We start from the raw sequence: 27,245 nt of genomic DNA on the forward strand, positions 1-27,245 counted from the left end.
TATTCTTTGACCAAATCAGGGTCAAATACCAGCAATTTATTTAGCAGGACTACGTATAACTCGTAACGCAAAACTGGCTCTGTCTTCACCTGCGATTCTGCTACACTCCTGATGGAGTTTGTCTATTACAGACTGATTGAAAATCCTCCCCAGTGTTTACTGCTCTGTGTTGGAAATTGACATGCTGAGTCGAGTTGATGAGCACAGGGAACTGGGCTTTGCCTTTTAATATGAGAGCTTTGCACTTCTGTGTCTACATAATGCGGTGTGCTACATTTTGTTAAGTTTATTGTATTAGAATTGTAGCAATTAAGGATAATTAAAATTACAACTGTCCTTTTTTATACTACAGCTAGTAGCCCTAAGAGTAATACAGAGAGTTAATAAACCTAGAAGATGTGGTTTGGGTATGACAGGTATGTGGTTATTAGAAGCCTGCAGATATTTAACTTATTAACTTTGGGATCAGACACAATTGAATCACATAAAGAAATCTAATTTTTCAGATGTACACATGTATGCTTTCAGCATCATGCCACGTCGAGACAGGAGGGTTTGCGGTGTGTCGATATAGACATGCGTAGACGTGTTAGACACACACGTATACCAACATGCAAGTAAGATCACACTCGCGTGCTTTGAGGTTTTGATAATTAGAATCTTTGCTGCAGTGGGATAATAAGAACTCTATTAACACTGATTGATTTTTTTAAGGCCTGTGCTTGCATAACTACCCATTATGAAACCAGATAGTTATCGACCACATAAAGATGAATTATGTAACTGGTCTTTACTAACTAATAATTTATATCTTCACATTAACCCATCTTTGTTTATGCACTTAGGTATATACACAAAAAACTAGTTCATGATGATTTAAACTTTGTGACATGGTGCATTATCCTGCCGGAAGCAGCCAATCAAATATGTGGTCATAAAGGGATGAACGTAGTCAGCATCAGTACTATTGTAGGTAGTATAATGTATTTATAGGTAGGTTGTGGTATTTAAAAGATGCTCAGCTATATTCAGTTGATATTAGGAGGCCCAACTGTGCCAAGAAAATTTTCCACCATGCCATTATACCACCAGCACCCTGAGCCTTTGGTACAAGGCAGGATGGATCCATGCTTTATGTTGTTCACATCAAATTCTGACCCAGCAATCCAAATGTTGCAACAGAGACAGTCTCATCAGATCAGGCAACATTTTTATGATCTTCTATTTTCCAGTTTCCAATTTTGAGCTCATGCAAACTGTAAGGTGCCCCTCCTGCTAGCTTTTAGCTGACAGGCGTGGCACCTGGTGTGGTCTTCTGCTGCTATCACCCATCTACTTCAAGGTTTAACATGTGTTCAGAGATGCTCTTCTGTATACCTTGCCTTTCCTAGGTTGTTGCTTTTCTGTCGCCACAAGGCAGTGCATCTTAACAAATATTATAAGATATTATATCATATCATAGTAAAAATAGCCTTTTAGCAGTCTGGTTAAGGTAATTAAAACAATACAAAAAACCTGTTGTCATATTTAAAAGCACCGTGCCTATATCGTCCACTATCTGTCCCTCCTATCTTCTAAGCAAAGAGTCATTTTTGAGGTTCCATTTTAACACTTGACCAAAAAATGTCATGTGATTTGTTGTCAAATGTTTTTTGTCATGTGTCCACATTTGTATGCAAGTGTGTGTGTGTAAGAGAGTGTACTGATCACATCAGCTATTGTGAGTCTATCTAGTGCTATGCATGTCATACTGCTTTGGTTTTGGTTGTTTATGTATACGGCATGTAATGATGTCATCCAAAGCAATTCCTCCACCTCTTCATCATCTCTTCTACTCTGATTGGGAGATGCGATAGATGAGAGGAGTAATCAGAGCCACATCTCCTCAAGTGATGAAAAGGACCTGAAAAAGGGAGAAGAGTGTTTATCATGTTGTGATTCACGAGAGGGTGAAAGCTACAAGAAAATAAAATAACATATACAACATTTGGTTGTAATTAAGTGGTCATATGGAAGCAGTGAGACCCAATTTGAAGAAAACAAAGACAGAAAAAGAAAGGTGGAAAATATAACACATCTATCCAAAAAGAAGGTGTTTCTTCTGTCCTTAGATGTTGATTCTAAGGACAGTGTTTAGATTGAAGAGTCGCTTTAATTATGCGGAAAAGTTAGAACTGCAGTGCAAAAGTGTGAGATGATTTGAAGAGACCGTGAAGAGAAGAGCATTATGTGAGAACTTGTTCATGATAAAAAAAAACAGGCAGACGATGCAGAGAGAGAGGGACGCACAAGCTGCCTGACAGACAAAGAGATACACACAAACACAGGCAAAGGTCACACAGCCAGTCCTGCCACTCGGTGCTCAGACAAACTGGTGGTAAAATGCTCTATTTCCCATCCAAATTAAAGTGTCAGTTAACATTAATGTGGAAGTGAAGACTGTCAGGCACACAACATGCAGACACACAAACACGCAAACAGCATTTACCCTCATGTGCACAGACACAAATACAGAATTTAGAATCTTGGCTGGTCAATTACTCTCCGCCGATGGTGTCATGCACACAGGTCACAAAGGAATGTGCGTGTGGTTGTGTGTGCATGTGTGTGTATGCGTTTGTGTAAAGCTCTGATCAGACCCAGTGTCACAGCTCATTCCATCTGTCACATGAAGGTTATTTCTGAATGAAGATGCAATTGTGGCGTTCTGTATAATAAGAAGGAGGCGAAATAGCCTTTGGTTGTGTGTACCTGCATATTTGCTGCTATTTATGCATATTTTGTGTGTTTATCTCAAGATGAAAAATTTGTTCCTTGATCATATTTTTTTTTGTCTTATTCAGTTGGAATTGTGCTTGTTTGTCTTTAAACCTGTGTGTGTGTGTGTGTGTGTGTGTGTGTGTGTGTGTGTGTGTGTGTGTGTGTGTGTGCGCGCGCACATGTATGTGGCAGCAGATTGCAAACATTTCCTGTGTTTGTCTTCCTGTATCTTGTTGGTGTAAATGGGAATCCTGAGGAGGGAGGGAATAATCCTTATGTATCTCTTTCTTCAACCAACTGGAACATCGCTCTCGCCTCTTGCTAGAGGAGCACATGCACACAAACAAACACAAACACGCTATCCAACCAACCATGAAATCGTAATGTCAGACCTGTTAATTCCTCTAGATAGCAGCCACTGCATCCCTGCGTGGTTTTGCCCGATACACATAAACACACACATACACACAAATGAATAAACAGAGAGCTATCTGTTACTCTCCGGCAGGAATCTTCTATTCAGCAGTGGCTGGTTGTTAATTCCTACACTCTGGGGATTGCAGGTTGCCTCAGAAAACAGTTCAATTCGTATGAATGAAATACATATAAAAGTTTACTTTGAGCACGCTCGTATTTCCCAAAACTCCTGACCAGTTTTATTTGCACTAATCATTTTAATTGCATGCATCAACATGCTATTTCTGCATCCTGTTAGTTCAGAGTTATTGTGCCTGTTTGTGCACTTGTGACATGTATCCACATTTATAAGCGGCTATATAGAAAGTGCTCTTCTTTAACCAAACCATAAACTTTCAAGAATAAAATTGGCAAAAGTAGCTCAGGTTTATTTTCATTCTTTTTACATTTGTTTCATGCATAATAAATGCATAATAAGCTGTCAGCATTAATACAAGTTGGAAGTCGAGGTGATTATTCTTCAAGCTTAATTGAAAAATTTTAAAACGAAGCTTAACTTATGGTTCAATTCATTCATTCAGTGCTTTTTTTGTTGATACTTTCCTTTAAAGATAGAAACTCAACTAGACTTAAATGATTTACAAGGGAAGTTTAGTTGAAAGCAACTATCGTGCAATTTATTTGTGTGCTCTGTCAGATTCCTATCATTAGTCCACATACCTTTCTAAAACATAACTGATGTCAGTTCAGAGCAACATAGTCTTTACTTGATCCTATGCGTCAAAACATCCAATCACACTGTGACCTCTGTTTATTAAAACTGATGCACAGTTCTAATGGAGAATCTACTCATCCCGTGTGCTGGAATATTTCAAGATCTGAACACCATGTACATGATGCTCTGTTTGCTTGCGCGTGTGAGAAGGACACCAACTCAGTGATCTGTTTATTAGATGTGACTAATGAGTAATTTGCATCCAATCTGTTGTTGATGCGTTTGCATTTATGCACCTAACTATCACAGTATCAACATGAACTTTTGCTTCTGTATTCTGCCACGTTTGTTTGGGTGTACTTTCCCATCAATCTATGTATATCTTCTGTCAGCCGTGTGTGTGTGTGACAGGGCCAGGCTCGGTGCCACAGAGATTCACCCTGTCAGTTTCCATGTCTCTTCGTCTGTCCCGGTGGCGTCACTCTTCTCCCTCGCTGCACAGATCAAAGAGCTGACACATGCCCCAGTGTCCTTTCTCTTTTCCATCTCTAACTCTCACTTCTTGGCTCTGTCATTCTTGCAATCTTAACCCGCTGTCTTTTTCACTAACCCCCATCTTTCTGTCCTTATATCCAGCTTTCTCCCCGACTATATCAGTGGGGATTTTGATTCCATTACAGCAGAGGTCAAAGCTTTCTATGCAGACAAGGTAAGTGGAACAAAACTTGCACGCACTCTTATACCTACAGGTGTTCATACAGAAGAAGTAGGATTGTAGGGAGAGTCCATAACACATGTTGTAGCATCTGGATGTACAAAGAAAAAAAGGTAGTTGCTTAGAAATTATAGTGGATTAGTCCAAGAAACAAAGGGTAGCCTAGTTCAACATCTGGAGCAGCTGGTTTGTCTAAAAAGCCTAGTACGGTAATTTGTATATGGTAAATGTTAAATGCATTTTTCTTCTTACTGACCACTCAAATCACCACACCCAGCCATTAACACACAGGGAGACATTCAGCAGTTTATTCTGTATTTTAAGCATTGTATCTGTCACTTCTGAAAAGAGGCTTGTAGAAGTGAAGATAGAAAGAAATTTATCACTCTGTGAAAAAAACTAATGTTCTTAAGAGTAAGAAAAAGAGAAACAAAATCATTTTTCAAGAGTAATGCAAAATTACATAGGCTGTGAAGATGCTCAGCTTAACTACATGATAGTAATCTATTCAGAGAATCTTGAGATCATGCAGGAGACGAGGTCACTGAATGGCTGCGCTTTTGGGCCTGGCATTAGATGTGACAGACGTGATTCTGTAGTGAAAATATCCGATAGGGTTCAGGAACAGCTTCAAAGCCAATTTTCACTGAACACAGTTCGTGCCTGCATCAGATAAACTGAGGCAAAGTGGAAAACCATCCTGTCACCTGGCAAGTCAAAATTTAGAATTCTGCTTGTGCCCCCTGGGCTAAAGAGAGGATCAACCTCCTGGCTTAGTGCACAGCTGAAAGTCTACTCTCTGTGATGATATAGGTGTGCACGACACAGGTGACCTATATTTGAAGGAAAATGTAATCATTTCTATGAGCACTTGCCTCTTAGCATTTATAAATACAAATTTATCTTTGGGTTGAATCTCACACACTCGCATTTACTAAATATTTTCGGAGTCATACATCACATCCCACACAAATGTTTTCAAAATTAACCAGTAGGTGTTCCACACCTCTTGCCCAGTCTCAGTAGCGATAGTCTCCAGTCCCTTCACGACCCTGAATTTGATAACGTTTGGGTCACACAAGCTTGGAGAATGATTTCAGCAATGTCCTGTCTCATGGGAAAAATGTGTATTCCCTGAATGCTTGGAAAGTGACTCTTGGAGATTGTCGACTGTTGCTAGTTGAAATCAGTTGCAAATAGGGTGCTTGTATTTGTTTGGGTCGCTAGCACAATGCCACGGTTAGCCGTAGTCTGCATGGAAAATGCCAACTTGTCTGCAAATACTTAAAAACTTAGCACTGAGCAATAGTGAAACTCGAAGAAATGCAACACAAACGTGAAATAGAGCCCGTTTGCCTTCAGAGTAAATATTAGATCTTTTGAAACATGTTGGTTTCAGCAGTAAGAAAAACAATCTAAACTACCAGTTTTCAGTCTTCACTGTTTCACAACCACCTAGCAAATAGTTGCCAAATGTTTGCAGACACATTGGCATCTTTCCAACAGGCTACAGCTGTGCAGGTTTTTAGTGCAGCACCGTACACCTCTTTGTTATTAATTCCACGTAGTGACAGCAAACAACTTACTCACCATCCAGTCAGGTAATATACATTTTTCCCTAGCAACCGGTGGTTACCAGGGTCACTGACTGGCCTTTGAGCCTGGATGTGTGGGGCTTATCAAGTGATTTCACTGCAACTACCAGCAACCACTCACAACCATTCAGGGGAACACTCAAGTAACCGGTGATTGCAAGGCAGCCAATCAGTCCTAACTGAGGCCTTAACAGTTAAGAGGATGGATTCTTAGATGGAGGAGCATCTTCTTCACTTTTTCAAATTAATCATTGCTAAAAATCAACACTATATTTTAAAAAGTCTTCATTAATCAGTGATCATGAAATATTATAATACTAATGATAAAAAAATCCATACAAAACTACTAGAAACGGGATAAATGCACAAAAATAACATTTGAAAAGGGTTAGCTACACATAAAGATTAAACTTTGGATGAGGATATTGGAAATGGACAAAGCAATCTGCATTTTTTGTAGGTGACTAAGTTTGCAGATTTAACATAACACGGTCCAGGTACAAGAAAGTGCTTCTCCAGAGTCCCCCTTTGACATTCTTCGTTGTAGCCTTTACTCCCTGTGTACCTCACTGTGCAAGAAATTTGTACATGTAGATTCAACTATTCAAGGTCATAAAAATAAAATGCAAATGATTTCATGAAGGGGACTTTCCATTGTTTATAGCAAGCAAAATGTCAACCCACAAGCGCTGTTCAATAAATAATTAATACAGGGCAAGTCAGACATGCATACACACACCCACACCTTAGAGAAAACAAAATACAGTGCCTGTGCGATCTTTGTGCTGTGTCACTTTGATCAGATGCTACTGATGCACACTGTTTACAGTTTGAAATGCAGATTCGGTATCATCACACGTACACACATGATTAGGCACCCATCACAGATTATTTGATGTCTTCAGCTGTTTCTCTCTCCTTTTTTCTCTTCTCACGATTCCCCCGGCTCTCTCTGTAGCTATCTGTAATATTAGACCCTTTTCACAAAAATCACACAGGTTGTCTGGAAAAAAAAGAGAGAAATGCCTTTTTTTGAGGGGGGTGAGAGAAAAACAGTCTGTTATGGTAATGCCTTTGAAGCAGAAATATGGGAAAATGCGAGCTGTTCCTTCAGAGATTTCTGGCAAACGGTGAATAATTCTGCATAAATGGGAGGGAGAAAACAGAAAAGCATCAGCAAGGGAGGGAGGGAGAGATGGGGGTGGAGGGTTGGTGGAAGAGGAGGGGAGGAGAGGGAGGATGGATGGGATCAAACAGAGCACAGCGAACAAGTTTGATATGACTGCGCGTGTGTGTGTGTGTGTGCGCGCGCGCGCGTGTGTGTGTGTCAGTGAAGTAGCAAAGTCGCTGTGTTTTGGAGGAAAGTGACACTGTGGAGAGAGAGAAAGAGACAGAAGGAAAGTAAGCCGGAGCATGGTTGTTGTAGTTTAGGGCCACTGACTGGAACCTCTACATTATTCAGCAACACAAGCCAAAGACAGCCAGACAACAGTAAAACACTGATTTATACCTCTCTCCATCTCCCTATCGCTTTCAGTTTTTCTGTTATCCCCCTATCCCTTATCTTAGGTATTTGTTACACTATCTATGTTTATGTACATCTGTTGGATTGTGTTTTGTTGCCTGCTTGTTTTTTTGTGATTTGTTTTTAATATATTGATATTTGTGCGTGTGTAGGGGTGCAAGCTGATAGAAACAGCTGACCAGGATCTTACGGACTACACCAAATGTCTTGCAATCATGGTGGAGGAGATTCAGAAGCGACAGCTACAGGTAAATGCCACATAGCTCATATATGGTTCTGACTTACTTCTGATATTTATGGTTTATATTTTAAAGGAATTCTTTGACATTTTGGAAAACACTTTCTTCTGAATTTATCAAAATGACTGTTAAACTCCAGTCCTATAAGACAGCATAAAGTCCTGGATGCAGGTGGCAAAAGCTTATCCAAATATCCCTAATGCCAAGGTCAAAGTCCATGTTGGGCAGATGTATTGGGCAGTATTACGGACATAAAATCCTAATCTGTTGTTTGCACTGATCAGATTAGCAAACTATAGTATTATTTGGTGATTATTTGGCGATAATTGGGCTTGATAGGTACCCCTGTGCTAAAAATGTTCATATGAGCATAATGCATATGCTTTAGTCCATATTGCTTTATTAAAGTCACATTTCATCTACATATCACTTTCAGAAACAATTGTTTTTTTTATTTCATTTCACTAACAGTTTTTATGACATTAACTGGCTGCAGATGTAGCACCGGGTAAAAGAAATAAGCAAGGCTCACGTCTCCCTCAGTTTTGTGCCCTTAAGTAAGGCATTCAGTCTTCAGGTACTTAAGATCAGGTGCTCAGAGGTCAGTAGTGTTTTACTGTCGGTTTTCTTGTGGCAAATCCCTGTAGTGAATGCGTGTGGGTGTATGGATATGAAACAATCTCTTTGCCTGAAAAGACCATCCATGCTCACTCAACGTCCCCCGAAGAAATAGCTGCTGAAAAATATCATTGGAATAGCATTACACCTACACAGAAAATGCAAAGTGAGATTTGGCTGTCTTAAAATATGAAATACTTCACTTTTGTTGTGATCTTTTTCAAAGTGTAAAAACATTTCCCAACAAGCTGATATGCACTACTCTGAAATGAGCTAAACAGGCTGCTCAGCGCCTCATGCCCAGTTTGCTGCTGCAGAGCCAGACACGCAGACAATAACACGATCCAGAGATTCATTCAGTTTCCAGCCTGACTCCCAAAATGCCAACAGAATGTCCATAATGTTAGTAATTTAGTAAACAGCACAGTTTTTAATTTAAAAATGCTAATAGTGATGATTGTTAAGACGAGCACTGTCCTAGAACATTATCTTTTGACGCTGCCTTCCTCTTGACCTTTCTCTGTTTCTTTTTGTCCTTTTAGTAGAATTTTTAACAGCATAATAAGTGTTGCTCCAATCACACACTAGCGCCCCAATCACTTCACATTGCTAAGCTACAGAAACCCATTCATCTCATATTCACATGTTGCCACATTTTTACTCTGTTGCTCACTGCCAGGCTTTAAGAGGAGCTATACTTTTGTCCTTCCTTTCCGTGGGCTCTTTTTTTTCTCCCCCAGCTAATATGTAATCTGCCTTTGAACCGGCACACACTGTTTGTCCGTCTGTTTGCCTGCAAGAGATAGGAGCCTGGCAATCAGTTTTTGGCTCTCTGTAAGAGTTGCTGGTGATGACTTTTTCTGTTTGTTTCCCAAGGCTTTTCCATCTTTCTTTACCCACTATAACTCTTACTTGACCTTTTGTTCTTTTCAGCACTTAGAATAGGCATGGGTTATATAAAATACTTTTTTATGATAGTTTTACACGTATTCTTTTGTTTTCAGATTCACTGATTTTCATTTAATGAATTATAAATGTAGATGAAGTAATAACATATGCAGATTACTGGGCATTGTGATGTTTGGGCTTTGAAGAGTCGCCCTATCAGCCCCCGTATGTTTTTCCTCCATACAGCTTAGCACTCAATTGATCTCATATTGTGTTGGTTGAAATCCTCCCTAAAAAAATGTTACCATGGGATTATGCTGGGTAGATTAGTGTTTGTTTACATACATATATATATATTTATATATGTGTAGTTATGTTTGTGTGTTAGTGCTTTGAAAAGTGTGTATCTCTGTGAATGTGTTTGTGGGCAGCTAGTTCTTCTGTGTGTGAATTCAATTGCTGTTTACATGTGTTTTCCTCTCTAAGAAGCGCACATGTGTATGTGTGTCCCCAAGTCTGATAGGTCTGCTGGTCTGTTTATCCTCTCACAGCTCTGTTTAGTTAGCTCATTTCTTCTCAATCCCCTATTTCTACTTTCTTTAGTCTTTCTTTGGTTGTTATCCTTAATAAATGGAAGTGGGGGTTTTTTTGTGTTTGTTTCTTTTTTTGCTTACTCCTCGTCTCCTAGCCAACCAGTAAAGAGAAGTGACCAAATGTATAAAATCAGCTTGTGAAGTTTTCTTCATTGAGCCATGAGAGTTTCCTTGCTCCGCTTACTGGTTTGTTTTTAGTAAACAAACATGAAATATGAACAAATAAAAATTCATACAGTTGTGTAGTCTTTGATATGCGTAGCTGCCACAACAGAAGTGATGATGGAAAGCGAAGATTGAGCAAGCCAGTGTGTCATTGGACGTTGAAACACAATACAGTGTTTTGTTTTGTTTCTTTCATCCTCTTCTCATTGTTCTGCATTCTTTTTTCAGTATTTGTTATTTTTTTAAGATTCCGTGTCCTGTATTTTTGTCACAGTGTCAAGAATTTAGAACTAAGCTATAATACGGGTATGGAGGACATCACAGATGAATTTGGGGCTTTACTGTTGCAGGTAAGAGGTCACACTTAAATAAGAAAATACATAAGTGTTCTGTGGATTTATTATTGAATAACAATTTGCACTAAAAGTGACAGGTGGTAATGACAGATTGTCTCACATCTCCAAATCCCCTTACTTTGTCCTGAAGACCTCCACTGTTGTTCAAAAACACACGTGCTCTTTGGCCACCTTGTCAGATACACCTAATTACACATTGCAGAAACTCTATGCATTTAGGTAAAGACTGAAGTTGCTGAAGTTGAAACCGAGCATCAGAATGGGGAGGAAACAGGCTGGTCTGCGTATTTCATAGAAACTGCTGATCTACTGGGATTTTGCAGAGAATAGGGTGAAAGAGAGAAAATATCCAGTGAGCAGCAGTTCTCTGAGTGAAAATGCCTTATTGATGCCAGAGGTCAGAGGAGAATATCCAGACTGCTAGAAGTTGATATTAAGGCAACAGTAACTCAAATAACCACTTTCTAAAAGATATGCAGAAGCACATCTACGAATGCAAAACACATCTAACTTTGAAGGAAATCAGCTACAACAGCAGGTACCATTCTAAAACCCTGAATTAAGGCAGTTCTACAGGCAAAAGCGGGCCTAACCCGGTACTACCATGGTATACCTTGGTCATTGAGTGTAGATGATCCACTCTGACACACAGGTTGACACGGGCATAGTGCTATAAAACATTAAATGTGTAGGCTATTGGTATGTAGATAAAAACAGCCCTTTTTTGACTCTGGTTTGAGTAACGGTTGCTAAAAGCTAACTTGCTCAGCAGTTTCATTCTTGCGATATGTTAACACAAAGAAAAATCACAGAGTAACAATATCTGTATCATGTTAAGAGTGGAGTTTGTTTACCAAGTGTTGTTAACAGTTAGGTGATGTCTCTGCATGTGGGGGCGTCTGCCAGATGTTGAAATAACCTCAATCTCAGCACTTTGTTTTGTTTTAACTGCAACTCCTGAGGGAGAAAGTCAGTTATGACATATTTGGTTTGGCAATTTGTGCTCCTGTTATGAACTAAAGCACAAGTTATGGCTTAGTTCCTTTAAGTGATGAAGAACATTGAATACACTGAAGTAATAGTGCACTGTTGTCAAGTAAACAAGGTAATAAAAAAGGCCTTTTTGGCTGACAAAGGCACACTGCAGTAGTTTTCTGCAGTGTAATTACAAATGGGCAAAGCATGCACGCACATAGGGCTGTGCGATATGACCAAAATCTCATATCCCGATATAAAACATCTATCGTCCCGATAACGATATAAATCACAAAAATGTAACATTTTCTGTAAATTCTGTGAATCTCGGGCAGCTCGACTTGCGTGAAGTTTTTCCAGCTGCGCGTCATGTAGCTGGAGTCGAGTGTTTTAACCGATGCATGAAACGATACATTTTTAGACATAAGTTGTAACGGCCGCCGTTTTCTTTGTGAGTATTTATTACACGGCGTGCTGCGGGGAAAAGCCTGTTCTAACGTTTGAGTCTAAGGTTTATTTTTTAGCACCTGGCGGCTCTTTTTTGCTTCTCATCCGTAAACACTCTGCATACTCTTTCACGTGATTCAGTTTATTTTGAAAAGTCTCAACAGGATCTTGATTAATTGATCATACTTTATTCATCCCAAGGGAAATTGGGCCGTGCCAGCGCCATCTTACCCTTCCGACCATACATACATTACACAAACATCACACGGGGAAGACAGGTCAGAGGGGTATAACATGGAAAATGCACAACATGAGGAAAGATAAGGAGAAAAAAATAACTCCCCCCAGACTGAGCTCCAACAGGGAGATCAAAAAAACAGTTTGAGAAAAAACACCTCTGCACATAGCACATGAAAAAACTCTTAATGCACCAAAGAAACACATGACAAGCAACAGGGATGGGTAAAGGGTGAGAGACAGCCAGTGTAGACAGTGCATCCACCCCTGCAGCATAAGCGCTGGTCTCCTTGATCTATCGGAGGGGAATAAGCGTAGAAGGCGTTTGGAGGGGGAGGGGGGATGAGTGTATATATGTTTGTGTGTGTGTGTATGTATGTATCCATCTTGAGCTTTATTGTGAAAGGTTTATGTGGAAAATAAACAAGCGGACAAGCGATGGTTTTACCATCATTGTTGCTAACGACAAGGCATAAAAACAGGCGCTTTTCCATCCGTAGTGTGGTTATATTAAATATAAGAGAAAGAGTGAACTTCAAGAAATTAATATAGCCACTACAGTGACCATCAAAACAATGAAAAAATATTGCCGTAAACAGTTTATTTTGCGACACCACAAAACAAACGATAGCGTAAAATGAAACGATAGACGTTTTTATATCGTCATCCGATATGTCATTATATCGAACAGCCCTACACGCACATATAAAAAATAAGCCTATAATCGTATCTACAGTATTTACACAAATGCACATTTTTAGTAGCTGTGCTTCTGTACGCTACCACAGTGGATTTGACAAAAAAAAAAACCCCAAAGATGTCATTGAAGTTATGACTCTCGGCTTTAATTTTATACATACTACCCCAATTTTAAAGACGTATGTTCTGCTTGGCCTTTACTGCAGCTACCTTCATTTGTTACTTGTTTGTGTGTCTTTGTTGCATTCAGTTGTGTATTTTATAATTGAAAAGCATGCTGCATTGGGTGGAACATTTATCAGATCTTCAATGGCCAAGTCAGTCAATTTAGTTTCTTTTCTTTGAGCAACTCTTGGGTTGCTTTTGCAGTATGCTTTGGGTCATTATCCATCTGATCAGAGATTTCTATCAAAAGTCTGCTAGTTCTATCAATAGTTGTGTCATCAGGAAAAATAAGTGACCTGGTTTAATTGTTCTCATTTGCTTTAGTTGTCTCCCTTGGTCTTTCAAACCTCTTGGTGCTGCTGAGATGACCATTGCATTTCTTTTTTCCTAAGAATGTAACAGATTGTTGATTTGGCCATTGTTGTGGCCACATCATGTGTTTGCAATATCTCTGATGGGTTTATTTAGGTTTTTCAAGCTAATGATGACCTTTAATTACATCAATTGGACTTCATATTGAAAGTTCCAGCAAACTGCTACCATATGAAAATTCAACACTTAGAATCAGCTCCAGATCTTTTATCTGCTTAATTTGTTTTTAAGGGAACAGACCTCACGTGTATATGAAACTGTTTGCCAGTCAGTTGTCCGATTACTTTTGAGCTTCTGAAAATGAGTGATTATGCCTATGTATAAAAATGGTTGTGATTCTTAAACAGTTAATGTTATACTTTTGTAAACACTTTAGGCTAAAGCTGAAAGTGTGCATGTTGGCCTGTTATGATGTTTAATTTAAAATCCATTTTGGTGGTGTACAAAAATATATAAGAATATATACAAAATTGTTTCAAGTTGTTCTCAACTTAAGTAACCACTTCACTCTCTCAGCTCTCCTGCACTCCCTGCCCAGCTTTACTGCTTGACACATATGCACACTTATACAAGGCCTTCAGAAAAAATGGTTATGTATGTATGGAGCCGGAGAAATTAAGCATTCCACTTTGAGGAATATCATCTAAAAGTAGCATAGATTTCAAATGTCCCAATTTGTGCAGCATTAGTTGCTTTAGCAACTTCAGCCCAGGAGCAAACTTTCTGATGCAAGAAGGAGTCTCCAAGAACATGAAAAATGTATCACAGGATCTGCAGGTACATTAATTCCTGCAAAGTTGGTCTCAAATGTGCGTGTTTCTGCAACTGGGAAAAGACTATAAAAAAAATTAACCTGCATTTATAAAATTATATTAGAAAAAATAAAATGGTTAGGAAATTAAAACAAAGCCAAAGAGCTTTGAAATAATAACCTGTGGATAGATCAATCCAAGCTATAATGGCAGTTGATACTTGGGCACAAACCAAAGGCAGCCTTTTAGGATAATTTCATGGCAGTTGGGACACATGGTGGTGGAAATGCTGTAGTTTGGGCTTGTTTCACCGCCTCAGGGACTGGTCTTTGATCATCTATGAATTCTGCTTCATATCCAAAACTACTTGAAGATAATAGGCCATCTGTCTCCATGCTGAAGTTGAACAAGAAGTGGATAGGATAATGATTCTAAGCACACTTTCATATCCGCTAAGGAATAGTTTGAAAAGAAAAAAAGAAAGAAGGGTTATGGAACAGCCTAGTTAAAGCCCGAATTTGAATTTAAAATAAATATTGCAGGGAATATAAGGGACAGCTGAAGCTGAAAGCCGACAGCTCGCTGATTCTAATGTTTCAGCAGGTCAGCGCTTCGTGTTTATGCCCTTTTTGTGCTTATGCTGAAGCTGCAGGTTTTATCTCTCTCCAAACAATATTGAATGAACCAGCAGCAAAAGAAGATCCAAAATTCGCTTCACATAAACATCGTCATGAATTCCCTCTTACTTTTGCTGTTTTGCTTCCACCACGATAAAATCACATTTCATGCAGAGGTAGCTGTCTCTCTCTCTGTACTTCAAGAACAGTTTCCCGTCTAAAAATCTGTTTTCTGCATTATTCGCTTGCTTATTACACACAAGTTGTTTACAGCGCTGTCGACCGCTGTGTTTTTTCCTTTTACTTGCTTCCGAAAAGAAAGCCTCATTCCTGCTGTTCAATAGGCTACTGAACAAATTTTAACTTTTTAAAATTATGCAAACTTGCAAAACGCTTAGCTGTGTCTCTAATAAAACCGCTGTAACTTTGCTCTGCTTCACTTCAGCAGCATAATGTTCATATGTTGATTAATGGTTTTCTTTCGTTTTTGATCTACTGCAGAATATTTTTTATAAAATCCCAGGCCAAGAAAGTCGCCTTCATGTTTTTCTGTGTTTTATCCTCAGTTACTTTGACACAAAGGCATCTGCTGTGATGCTTACACCTTTGATAAAGTCTCGAAAGTCTCAGCTTTCTTTTTATAGAAATAAAAATATGGAAATGCACTGATACGTGATCAGAATTATAATATTTCTGACTGTCTGAGGCTAAATTTACCAGATTCAAATCGAATAGAATCGGATTGAATCAAATCGTGGATCAAATCGATTCTAGAAATCAGTGACGATACCCAGCCCTACATTTAAGGCGACCATTAATCATCTTGAAGCTGAACATAAAAGTGGCCAAATATTTCAACATGACTTTGCCTGACACTGGTGGACAGTTATGCAACTGTGTATATATATATATATAGTTTTCTCTTGTTAAACAAATGTGCTTAATGTACCTTGTTAAGGCTAAAGGTGCGAAGTGTTTGCTTGTTCGAAGGTGTTGAAAAGTTTTCTTTTCACTTCACTGTAAATTCTTAAAGTCAGAAATTGTTAAACAGAGAAATAACCTTTACATTATTCGGTTTTGGATGTCACAACTGTTCTGCAGCCCAAGCTATCCACTGGTGGTGAAAAATGAAAATAGTAATAGCTCGTATTACCTAGTATTTCTATGCTGTATGTGGCTGAAGTGCAAACATCAAAGAGTGTATGATTGATGGTTCATTGGAACATTTTTCATGTTGGTGTGACGGTCAGTCAGGATGTGACAGCGCCTTTGCCCCTTAGACTGTCTGATGTTAAGGCTGGCAGCACTGGTGCTTGACTGCTTGGAGACTTTGTATGAGGATATAGCCGTATAGGTTGTTCTATAGCAAAGTCCTGCCCCAAAGTTAAGAAAAACCTTTTTTGAAGTTACTTTGAAATTCCAGGAAATAGCAATTTATTTGCTTTTAACAAGTTCCTGATAATAATTTTGTCCACCTTTGGTTTAATTCTTCACATTTCTACACAGATAGTGCAGCTCAGTTGTTTTTTTCAATCTGTTCTCCATCTTATTTCTTTTTCTGAGTTCCCTGGTGTTTGTTTCTCTGCCAAAATGAAAGCCTTGTTGTTCTCTTTATTGTTTGTGTGTCTCTCTATCAGTAGAATTATATAAAGCCAAGATAGGGCACTGGCCTTGTTAAAGTGTTTTGCTCTCCAAATCCCCTCCTTTTTTTCTTTGACTTAACGTATACTGCTTGAAAAATTTAATGGCATTTGTTGGGAAAGTAGAATATGTGTAGAACCAGAGGGAAGACGAGTCCTTCCAGTTTTCTTTCTTGTTCCCATAGTTCATTCTTGAAAATAGCTGGGTATTACTCATTTTACTAAGAAGTTCTTTGAAATGTGTTGGTTAGCAGACAAATTACAGTCATTCTAACTAACATGATTTACAAACCCCTAAATTTCATAATATTTTCATGATTCATATCTTTTCCCCAAATCACATAGCATCAGTCAGGAAGTGTGATTTATTTTGATCAAAATGCATGCACTGTAGTTGTTTTTAATCATATTTTGTTTTCTACAGCTACATCTGTCGTTTTGCTGATGGCATGTTAATTGAAGCAAAGAAAACACTAACATAATGCCACAGACTGCTTTATCAAACACTAACATTTTTCAGTTTTCTTAACCTCTCGTCGCTCTTCCAGGTGGATACAATAGTGACACTGGGTGGTCTGGCGGGCAGATTTGACCAGGCCATGGCATCTGTGGAAACCCTCTACCACGCTCTGTCAATGACACAACTCCCACTGTTGATCATACAGGGAAAAAGCTTGGCATATCTACTCAGACCTGTGAGTATATACAAACCCACAAAACACCCACAATGCGTTTAGGTATTGTAGGTAAATAAAGTTACCGGTCCAGCTACTTGCCCTTAACATCCACATGCTAATGTAAAATTTCCCCTCCACTTTTTCTATTTTTTTTCCTTTCTTTTTTTTTGCATTTTTGAGCTACAAAGCACATTTTCCTTTCATTTTTCATAAAGCTGAAGGATGGACTCTAGCTTTTCTTAAGCTGCATTATAAACACTACACACACAAGGAGACCTCTAGTATTTTACCCACACTATGCTAGCAGGGGAGCACAATGTCTCCCAGTTCTTCTAATCACCCCTCGCCCTGCCCTTCATTTTCTGTTCTTTCTCAAAAATGTTCTTTTCCTTGGTCTACTTCCACCTTGATTGGAGTGTTGAACACTTTGTTTCTTTGTTAAGTAATCACTTCAAGAGAACACACACACACACACACACACACACACAAACACACACACTTCTCTGCTCTTATGGTGCCCCAATTTGCTGTTGTGAATGAGAGTGAGCGAATCTCTTTTGATGCTCCTAAATTGTTTTCCCTCAATGCTAACCACTTTCTCACACTCTTCTCACATGATTGAGTTTACAAGTAGGCTGAATGACCGCCATTTGGGACATGTGTTAGCCCCCTCCCCCACTCTCTCCATAGTCCCCAGTGTTGTTTATTTGAGAGGTCCTCGGGACAAACAACTAACAGTCACTCACTTCCTGATGACACCTTGTAACACCTTAAGTAAACCTCTCTCTCATACACACTCTCCCTACTTCTTGTCATTATTCCAAAGGCGTGTTGTCATTTGCTGCTTCATACCTCGACACCTCCAATTAATCTTACTTCAGTGAAGGTAAATTAAGCTCGTTTGTCAACGCAGCTCCAATTCGCCAGCGACTGATGAACGCAGACGCCTGTACATGAAGGTGAACGCAACCTTCGAAAAGCCCAGTGCTATTTGTTCAAGTTACATCTGTAATTGAAGTGTTTACAACTTTTGCCAAATATCCTCACCACACATATTTCGTGCAATCGCAGGTTCGTTAAGTGCTTCGTTTCAGCGTTTGGCACAATCAGCACATACGGAGTTCACGTTTTGTATGCAAGCTACACACCAAAAACAAATGATGACCAGAACTAAATTACATTTTTTTCTGTTTCACAAATTTGGGGATTATGTCACCAGAGCCAGCACATACCATTCAAGCTGCTCATAACTGCAGTATCCCATTAAACGTGCACACTGTATGAAATGTATGAGGCATGCCTCTTCGTCTTGATTAAATCAGTGTATATCTGTGACTCAGGGATGAACTGATTTAATCAGGGTTGTGTCTGTTTGTTTTACTTTTTGTCTCCCAAATGAAGTGTCAAAGTTTTATTATGCTGTCTTTGGGAAATGTGCACAAGTCATGTGGTTTCTATAGCTGGCTCAGGGTGTCGCATAATTATGGTGTCTTTTATTAAGTTATGGATAGGGACACTGTGAGGGCTGCTTACAAGCTTGTGATTCTGTGTCCCTAAACACTAAGAGGATGTTTTAATCAGTCTAGGTCCCAATGTAGAGCTAAATTTACTCAGTTTCCATCTTTAAAAAAAAAAAAAGAGGAAAGTTGCATTGACTGCGTCTGCTTTATTTGTTTTTCTCTTAGTATCTGCTTTATTGAATCTCAGTTGGAGGACCAACCAGAGCCACATTTACTCAAATTAGCATCCCAGCCTATGAAGATGCTTGAGAAATCTGGCTCTCTGTGTTGTGGGACATTCAATGCACAACACTGTGTCAGCCAAATTCATGCTATAAATCATTCTAGCTTCTAGCACACACACTCGAGGTCAGAACTACAGGCCTGTTTACCTGATGCCCTTTCAAGGAGTGAAACTTGTCAGTGCAGTAGCTGATTTAAATGATAAAGTGTGATACCTGAGGTACCTTGTCTACCTTCTGTGCCAGAGCAAGTTCTGTACTGATATTAATAATTTAGTTTAATAAATATGAGACAGAAAATGGCTTCAAATGTTCATTGAAGTAATGCAGGGAGGGTAAGAAAGGTCCTTAAATAAATCTAATAGTATTCTTATTACTAATTTTCCCTCATGAGCATTTTCCTTCTGCTTCAACAGCTTTGTAATTTCCTGACCTTATACATCTGTAGAGTAGCTAACAAGTGGGAGGTGGGAGACTGCAAAGAAAACAGGCATCTAATATCTCTCAATCAGCTGTTAAATCTCAGAGCTAATGTGCAGACACAATTGAGTAATACTTAACCCTTGTGTGGTGTTCATATTTTTGTTACTCAGCCAGTGTTCATGGGTCTGGTGGACCCGCTAGAGTTTTGTCTTTCCAAATTAACACTATCAAACAATTTTATGTTAAATTACTCAACAGATGTTTACTTCATCCCAATTACAAGCCATATGAACAGCAAACATGTTTAATTTTTTCCCTTTACCTTTGTTAGATCACATTTATGAATCAATGTGCTTCTCGTTTTTTTTTTTTTTTATAAAATGTTATAAAAAAAAAATCAGTTATAATCAAGTGGAGTGAGTGGAAATACACAACACATTTACATGTGAAGCAATATGTTTCACAAGTAAATGGGATCAGCTGCTCATCAATGGTGACATTAGGCCCAGGGCTGCAAAACAGGGGGAGGTGGTGCACACACTTATCCCACACTGTCCTAATGGCAGCTAGCTTGTCTCTCTGCCGTCGAGCTGGTCTGTTGTCTCGGTTATCAAAACGGATAATCCTGGAAATTTTGTGGAAGTTTTCCAGAGACACTGATGCACGGAAAGGTTCGTGCCGGTTTCTGCATCCCACAGGGATTCTGTGGATTCCCCTTTGGACCCGAAAACTCCTGCAAGGATAAGAACCCCAAAGTAGGCCTTTGGAGTTCTTAGATGAATTTGGTCTCCTTCCACCTCTCTCCAAAAACACACCTTCCTTCTAGATCTGCAATCCAGAATAATTTTCTGGATGGAATCTGGGATGAAAAGCTCAAATGAAGACTTGATGTCCTGCACATGAGTAACTGTCAGCCGTGTTGGCCCTGGCTTATCACAGTAGCAGCTCTGCAGGGTGGCTCATTTCTTGGGCAAGAAGACCATTCAATTTCACCAGTTATTGACATCCATGTTTCTTCACTTGCTGTCTGGTGGGCTTGTTCTGGTCCTGGAGCTGGCTGCAGATGGGGTACCTGTCTTTGTTTTGTTACTAAATGGTGCTCAACCTCATCCTCTTCTTCAAAGTCCCTGTCAGACTCTGAATTTTCAGAAATGTGAAATATTCTGAAACCTCTTTGTCAACATCATCATCCGAAGCCCCTCTCTCTTCCAAAATCAATTGCATGGCCCTCGCAGCAGATAATCGTTTGCCATCTTGATCAGTTGTGATAAGGAACCACACTGGCAAAGTCTTATTTATAGTATTATGCCCCTAATTTGCAGGTGGGACATGGTATGAGAAAATAAAATTTGGATCCCTCAAGAAAGAGGGTAAATTGTGTGGGAATGTAAGTGCAGACGGTGTTGATAGTTGAATTTTCAACAATGTTGCAACTTTGTGCGGGAGCGGAAGAAAACACTGTCAGCAGCACCAGAAAGGAGGAAGACAGAGTGTGGGAACACAGGACCTACACTTTCAACACTTTTATTAGGCCTGGGTCCAGTGGACCCGAACACCTTGTATGTAATGTAAATGCGTGGGGGGAGGTACAGTATGAGGTCATTGAAAATTAGTTTGGATTTATGTTCTTCACAGAAAATAAGCCAAAGCCAATGAATTTCAGGTTGAAAAAATAATTAATTGTTTAATTTTTCTTTTGAGAAAAACTGAAAATGGGTCTCACAGACCCGAACACCATACAAGGGTTAAAATAGTAAATTATTTTAATTGATGACTTTACCCAGTCATTAGATGTACTCACCAGCCGCTTTCTTAAGTCTACCTGCTCAACTCCTTGTTTAACGCATATATCTAATTAGCAAATGGCATGGCAGGAACTCCATGCATTTAAGGATGCAGACATGGTCAGGACAACCTGCTGAAATTCAAGCCAAGCATTAGAAACGGAAAGAAAGGTGATTTAAGTATTTCAGAGACTGTTGATCTACTGGGATTTTCCCACACAACCACTACAAAGAACGGTCCAAAAAAAGAGAAGAAAAAAATATCCACTAAGCAGCAGTTCTCTAGATGAATGTCTTGTTGATGCCAGAGGTCAGAGCAGAATGGCCACTTATCATAAATAACCACTTGTTTCAACCAAAGTACTGAATACAGAAGATGATTTCTGAACATGCAGCATGTTGAACATTGAAGCAGATGGTCTACAGCAGCAGAAGAACATACCGGGTGCCACTGCTGTTAGGTAGGAATAGAAAACTGAGGCGTAGACTCACCGAAAGTGAACAATAGATGATGTGAAACACATTGACTACAATGAAGTTTTTTTTTTCTTCTGTGATGTGGCATAAAGAACATGGACGCATGGATCCATCCCACCTTCTACTGAAGGTTTGCACAGATAGCCATGATCTGATGGCTGCTTCCAGCAGGGTACCAGACCACATTGTCAAATCATCTCAAACTGGTTTCTTGAACATGACGATGACACTCAAAAGGCTTCTGCAGTCACTTTTGGATGTGGCGGAATTGCAGATTCATATGGATGTGCAGCTCACAAATTTGCAGCTGCTGTGTGATGCTGTCATGTCAATATAGACCAAAATCTCTGACTAGTGTTTCCAGCATGTTGTTGAATATATTCCTTGAAGAAGCTTCTCTTTCTTTTCATGAAATTCAAGCAGCATCAGAAAATATGCACCATCTGATTTAAAAAAAGCACCATGCAAAATTACAGTACCATTATACACGGCCGACCACTGTGTTTATCTTTATTGAATTATGTGAAAATTACACCAGGCTGCTAAAAAGTAAGCTCAATCAATACCACACAATTCAGCCTGAGTAAACAATACAAGCGTTGTACCTACATGGTTTTTACATGCTTTTGTTGAGTGTTAATTATATATATTTAATACATTGGAATAAGAATGCCCTTACATAGTAGTTAAGTCACAAGTAACTTAACTCTAAAAATTAAGCTTGCCCCCTGACAGAGTTTGACTCCATGTTGTCTGTTTGTATCTTCACAAACAGAAAGGGCTACATTCTTATTCTACGTCAAGCCTCTCTTCTATATGTGTGTGCGTGTTCATGTGCAAGTGCACATGCGTTTGCCTTGCTTTGATTTATTTACTGTGTCACTTTGACACGTTTAAGTATAGAAAACATCCTCGGGGTTGTTTCCTAAACACCAAAAGCTCCAAAGCTCAGAATTTCCGCATCGTTCCTTCCCTCTGGCTCTGCAACTCCAGGAACCCAAGCAAAGAAAACTTTAAACACGTCAAAAGAAGGATTTCAAACTCTTATTTGAATATCATGCTGTCTTTGCCTGCGTGATACTTCTATCTTTTAGACGACTGGTGCAAGCTGTAGCTGTCAACACTTTTTTTGTTGGCATTAAACATACCAACTCAAGTGTTACGAGTGGATGGTGAATTCAACGTACACGGCAACGGTAGCCCCGAAACGTATCGCGTTGATGGCACGTAATTGCTCACTCTGAGGCTTGTTATACTTTCCTGCAGCCACAGAATTGTTTATCAAATATGTATCTGTGTGCTAGAATGAAACTAGGGTATTTCTTTTTATATTTGGTGTACACCGTGGATGTGAGAAACTTTGTCTTGACCTTTTGTGTCCCAGCACCAGGCTTTAATATAACCAGTGCACTGAGACCAAAGTCATTATTTAGCCTGAAAAGTTGGAAACTAGCTTGCACCTACACTGTGCGACTCCCTTGCTTTTTTTGTCACCCAGCCCGAGTTTTTCAAAGGGATACTGTGACATTTCAGAATTTTGTTTATGTTCGTTGGCTTTGTAAAGCGCTACATGAAATGTCACCGTGGCTCAGAAAACATTCTTTATCCATCTTTTAGACACAATTAGGAAATAGAAAATTTACATTAGATTCTCTGCTTTCAAAGGCATTAAGACACATTACAGCAGAAAGAACCTTTTTTTCTTGCTTCAAGTGAGGTATCTGTAACTCTGTAATTATTTTTGACTTTAAAGTTGCTTGTGAGTACAGTTATAGGTGTGATTAACAAAAATTCCGTGCCCCCCTGCAATGCAAAGTAAAGAAGATTATAATTCAAAATGGCTAGGTCTCTCTCTTTTTTTTTTTTTCCTCTAGAGTAAGAACCAACAATTGGTTACAGCTTTGACAAGAGCAATAATTTATTTTAATGAGTCTTGGTGAAGAAGTTTCTCTGTTGGGGCTCAAAATCTTTAAGAAGTCTTTCTCCAAATTTAATTTCCGCTTTCATGTTTGTTTGTCTCAGTGATTTTGCACATGCACATGCACACACACACACACACACACAGAGTCACATAGACACTAATTCATGTTCACACTAATGCTGTGTGCCATCAGGGCAGCCACAGACTGGAGGTGAATACAGGTCTGGAGGGGGACTGGTGCAGCCTGATTCCAGTAGGTGGACCCTGCCAGACACTCACCACTGGGCTCAAATGGAACCTGAGTGAGTCCCTTGTTGTCTATTTTTTTTTGTATTATTTTGATGATTATTATTATAATTGCTGGCATTTGAATAGCAATCAGTCTTCCACTTTTATTGCTGCCAAACTTTTAGGGCTCCGTACAATCTACAGTATGTTTGTATAATGTGTTTTATTACTAAATGAGAATACAAACTTAATTTATTTATTGCTTGCAGAGAATTTAAATTTAATTTGAAGTTTGAAATGTTAAGTGCAATTGTGTTTATGTAGAGCCAATTCGCTACAAAACCATCCCCATGACTTCCATATAAGGCACTTGTATTCATACACACTATGAAGTAGGGCTGCTCAATTAATCGAATTTGCTAACTATTTTTAAATCCCTGTAGAACCGGAACCGCGTAAGCTAGCGCAATAAAAAAATTTTGCATATGAAACCAGAGGAGTTGTACTTACATCTCATGCCATCAGCTCGTCCTCGGTCACGGTTTCCTTCCACATATAGCTTTGCAAAAATTGCATAAAAAGCGCTTGCAGCAACAAAAACATAATATTCCGATCCGATCAGCTGCTTGTAACACTTCCCACATTGAAACAGACGTCAGCGCGAACTATCGCATGTACGTCATTTCCTGCCCGAAACCGGAAGTGACGTCATTTTCGCGGAAAATGTAGTTTTTTACTTCCAGGTGGCTGTCGTTAAGTCCTTAAGTACCGGAGGTGGTCCATCAATTATCCACACAGGATCCACACAGGACAGGCAGAGACTCCACCCGGATACCCAGCAGCCACGCCCAGGTTTCCACCTCCTAGGAGAGAAAAAGGGGAAAGATACCCACAGCCATCCCCCCCGTGGGAGGCATAACACAACACACACATCACTGGGTCGTAACATAGGCCTTAAAAACCTATACTGGTGTTTTTATAAGTCATGTTTGACTTTTCTGAATAGTTTCTGGGATGCTTAGAACTCGAATTGCACAGCTGGAAATTGTTTATTTTGATGCACATGCTGTTTTCTTTCCAAATTTGCATCATAGGATTGTTTTTTGTTTTTCCTGCAGTATATAAAAATTGCTGTATCTCCAAAATAAAACTATGAAGACACTCAAAATAAATTTCCTGTGGTGAGAAACTATTTTTTGCAATTAATGTAGTTACTATGCACTTAATGCATACATATTATTAAAATATGGGCTATAACAGTTGTATAGCAACTTGAAATGCTCCCACAAATGGCACTACAACATGTAAAAACATAATATAAGCTCTGGTGGACTTGGTTCTATCGTAGGTCTTAAAGGGTTAAATAAATATCGTCAAATAATTGAGATCTCAATTTCAGTGAAAATAATCGTGATTATCATTTTTGCCATAATCGAGCAGCCCTACTATGAAGTACAGATGCTTAATTTGCTTCAGTCAAATCAAGCTGCGGTTTTACCTACTTTTAAGTGTTACACGTATGTTCTAATATGTGACAGAGAGCCTTTTATATTCTTAAATATTTTGTTGAAATCCAATCAGACACTCATCTGAGGACCCATGTGGTCTTACCCCACTCCAACTCTTTTGGCCAGCTGTGTACTTAATGAGTTGGCACAAAACAAACAGCCACCCGTAGGAGGGAAACCTGAACCTTCTGTCAGCGGGGTTGCGTAATATGTCTGCAACTCGGTTGATGTCCACTCTCGTTGTTTCCGTGTCCATGTGTATGTTTCTGGGAGTCTATACACTCGAGTGAGCAGGCGCATGTGTCTCCACTTGTTTTAAAATGTCCCTGTGTTTGAATATGCGAGCGTGAATGCGGACCGTGTGTAAACTTGTTGTTTGTTTGCACGTGTGTGCATGTGTGTGCGCGTGTTTTTTTTTAATCAGCTACTGTGTGTTGTATATTTACTCAGCACACCTGTGAGATGGCCTTCTGAATGGTAATGAGAGGGACTTTAAACATGAGAGTATGCAGATTAGCCAGTGATAACAAGATGCATAATTAACAACATGCATATTTAGAAGGATAGAAGTAATGATTTCCCTGTGGGGTCGGAAGGAAGGACCTGAATATGAAACAAAAAATTATGGTTTTTTTTCCCCCGTCCTCACATGTTTTCCTTTTGCATGTATGAGTTTTCATATAGCAACAGTCAGCGTTGGGGAAGCTACTTTGAAATCATAGCTTTGGAACCTTCCAATTGCTTCACTTGAAGACACTGAACTTCAGCAAAGCTACTCTAGGGAGATGTCTGCTTTGGTTATCTAAAGCTACTTGGAAAAAGTAGTTCAAACTGTTTTGTAAAGAAATAAATACTCTTTGCAGTAGAGACTATATTTACTCTTGGTTAGTAAAAATGGATGTGATTAAGCGTGGATATCTTTTTCAGGCTTAGATCAGGGATCTTGATCTTTGATGACATTGGGGATGTATGCTTGTTCTTTTCTGGGTGGCTGTAGCTCAGAAGCTAGAGCAGGCCATCTACTGATTGGAAGTTTTGTGATTCGGTCCCTTGCAGTTCCAGTCTGCACGCCCAAGTATCTTTGGGCAAGATACTGAACCCCAAGTCGCTCCTGATGTGTTCATTGGAGTGTTAATGTGTGTGAATGTTAGATAGAAAGCATTTTGGTATAGAGTGCTTGTATGAATATGTTTGAATGGGTGAATGAAGCTCATAGTGTAGAGGACTTGTGCTACTTGAATAACTGCTGTATGGAAATGTGAATGCAGCTAAATGCTGCTTCTTAACACTGGCAACAGTGAGTCTTATATTACCCTTTTCTTTCAGTTTGTGTGTTTGTATTTTCTGTGTAAATTTGTGCACAATTTTCATTGCAACTTGCTCGGGGAAGTCCAAGCCACCACATTGCCAGCCTCTGGTGACACTATGACTCTTTAGAAGTCCATTGAAATGATACTCCACACTTTGGTTCAAAGCATTTCTATGATGAAAAATATATGATCATTCAATAAAGACAGAGTTTTAGGCTGTCAGCCACTGCAGCTTTGCTGGCCCAAAAGAGACTTTTTTTTTTCTTTTTCTTTGCATCCAGGGGTTATTTTTTCTGTTTCTTTAAAGAATCCAATTGTTATCAATGTTATGTTGTAGAGAGAAACATTTGAATAACCATCCAATTATTCTGCAAACATATTTCTGGTTATTGTACTCCATGGCCAGGAACGGATTGAGCCGAAATAGCCTTGGCCCAAATTAATATGATCGCATGCTAGTTTATCAATAATTGGTATTGTTCTGATGTCAGATAAGACACAGTACATGTGCAACCTCATATAATTGGGGGGCAGATATCTTGAAACACCAAGAAAATACATGAATAGATACCAGACAGGGTTAAGAAAGAAGCTGTACTTCTGTTGTTTTCCTCAGCTGACCCTTTAAGATACAAAGGTCAGCTGACACCAGACTGTCAACAGTGGAACTTAGGAGCACATGGGTC

The 27,245-nt window shown here is 39.2% G+C and overlaps 1 protein-coding gene across 2 annotated transcripts in view; it reads left to right on the forward strand.

Annotated features, from left to right (window-relative positions):
* tpk1 (thiamin pyrophosphokinase 1) overlaps positions 1-27,245 on the forward strand; it is a 100,607-nt gene that overhangs the window by 45,682 nt on the left and 27,680 nt on the right. The window contains exons 5-9 of one of the 2 annotated variants that reach the window (XM_085468618.1): positions 4,529-4,601; positions 7,880-7,975; positions 17,039-17,185; positions 23,707-23,815; positions 24,485-24,797. In XM_085468618.1, coding sequence (XP_085324744.1) covers positions 4,529-4,601; positions 7,880-7,975; positions 17,039-17,185; positions 23,707-23,815; positions 24,485-24,498 — 439 coding nt within the window. In that variant the 3' untranslated portion in view covers positions 24,499-24,797. Of the gene's footprint in view, positions 1-4,528; positions 4,602-7,879; positions 7,976-17,038; positions 17,186-23,706; positions 23,816-24,484; positions 24,798-27,245 lie in introns of those variants that run through there. The other variant, XM_085468617.1, reaches the window with a different exon arrangement.

Source organism: Copadichromis virginalis, linkage group LG9, assembly GCF_057382275.1.
Source record: "Copadichromis virginalis isolate Kocher_CV1m ecotype Utaka linkage group LG9, C_Virginalis_male_GT1.1, whole genome shotgun sequence".
NCBI classification, from domain to species: Eukaryota; Metazoa; Chordata; class Actinopteri; order Cichliformes; family Cichlidae; genus Copadichromis; species Copadichromis virginalis.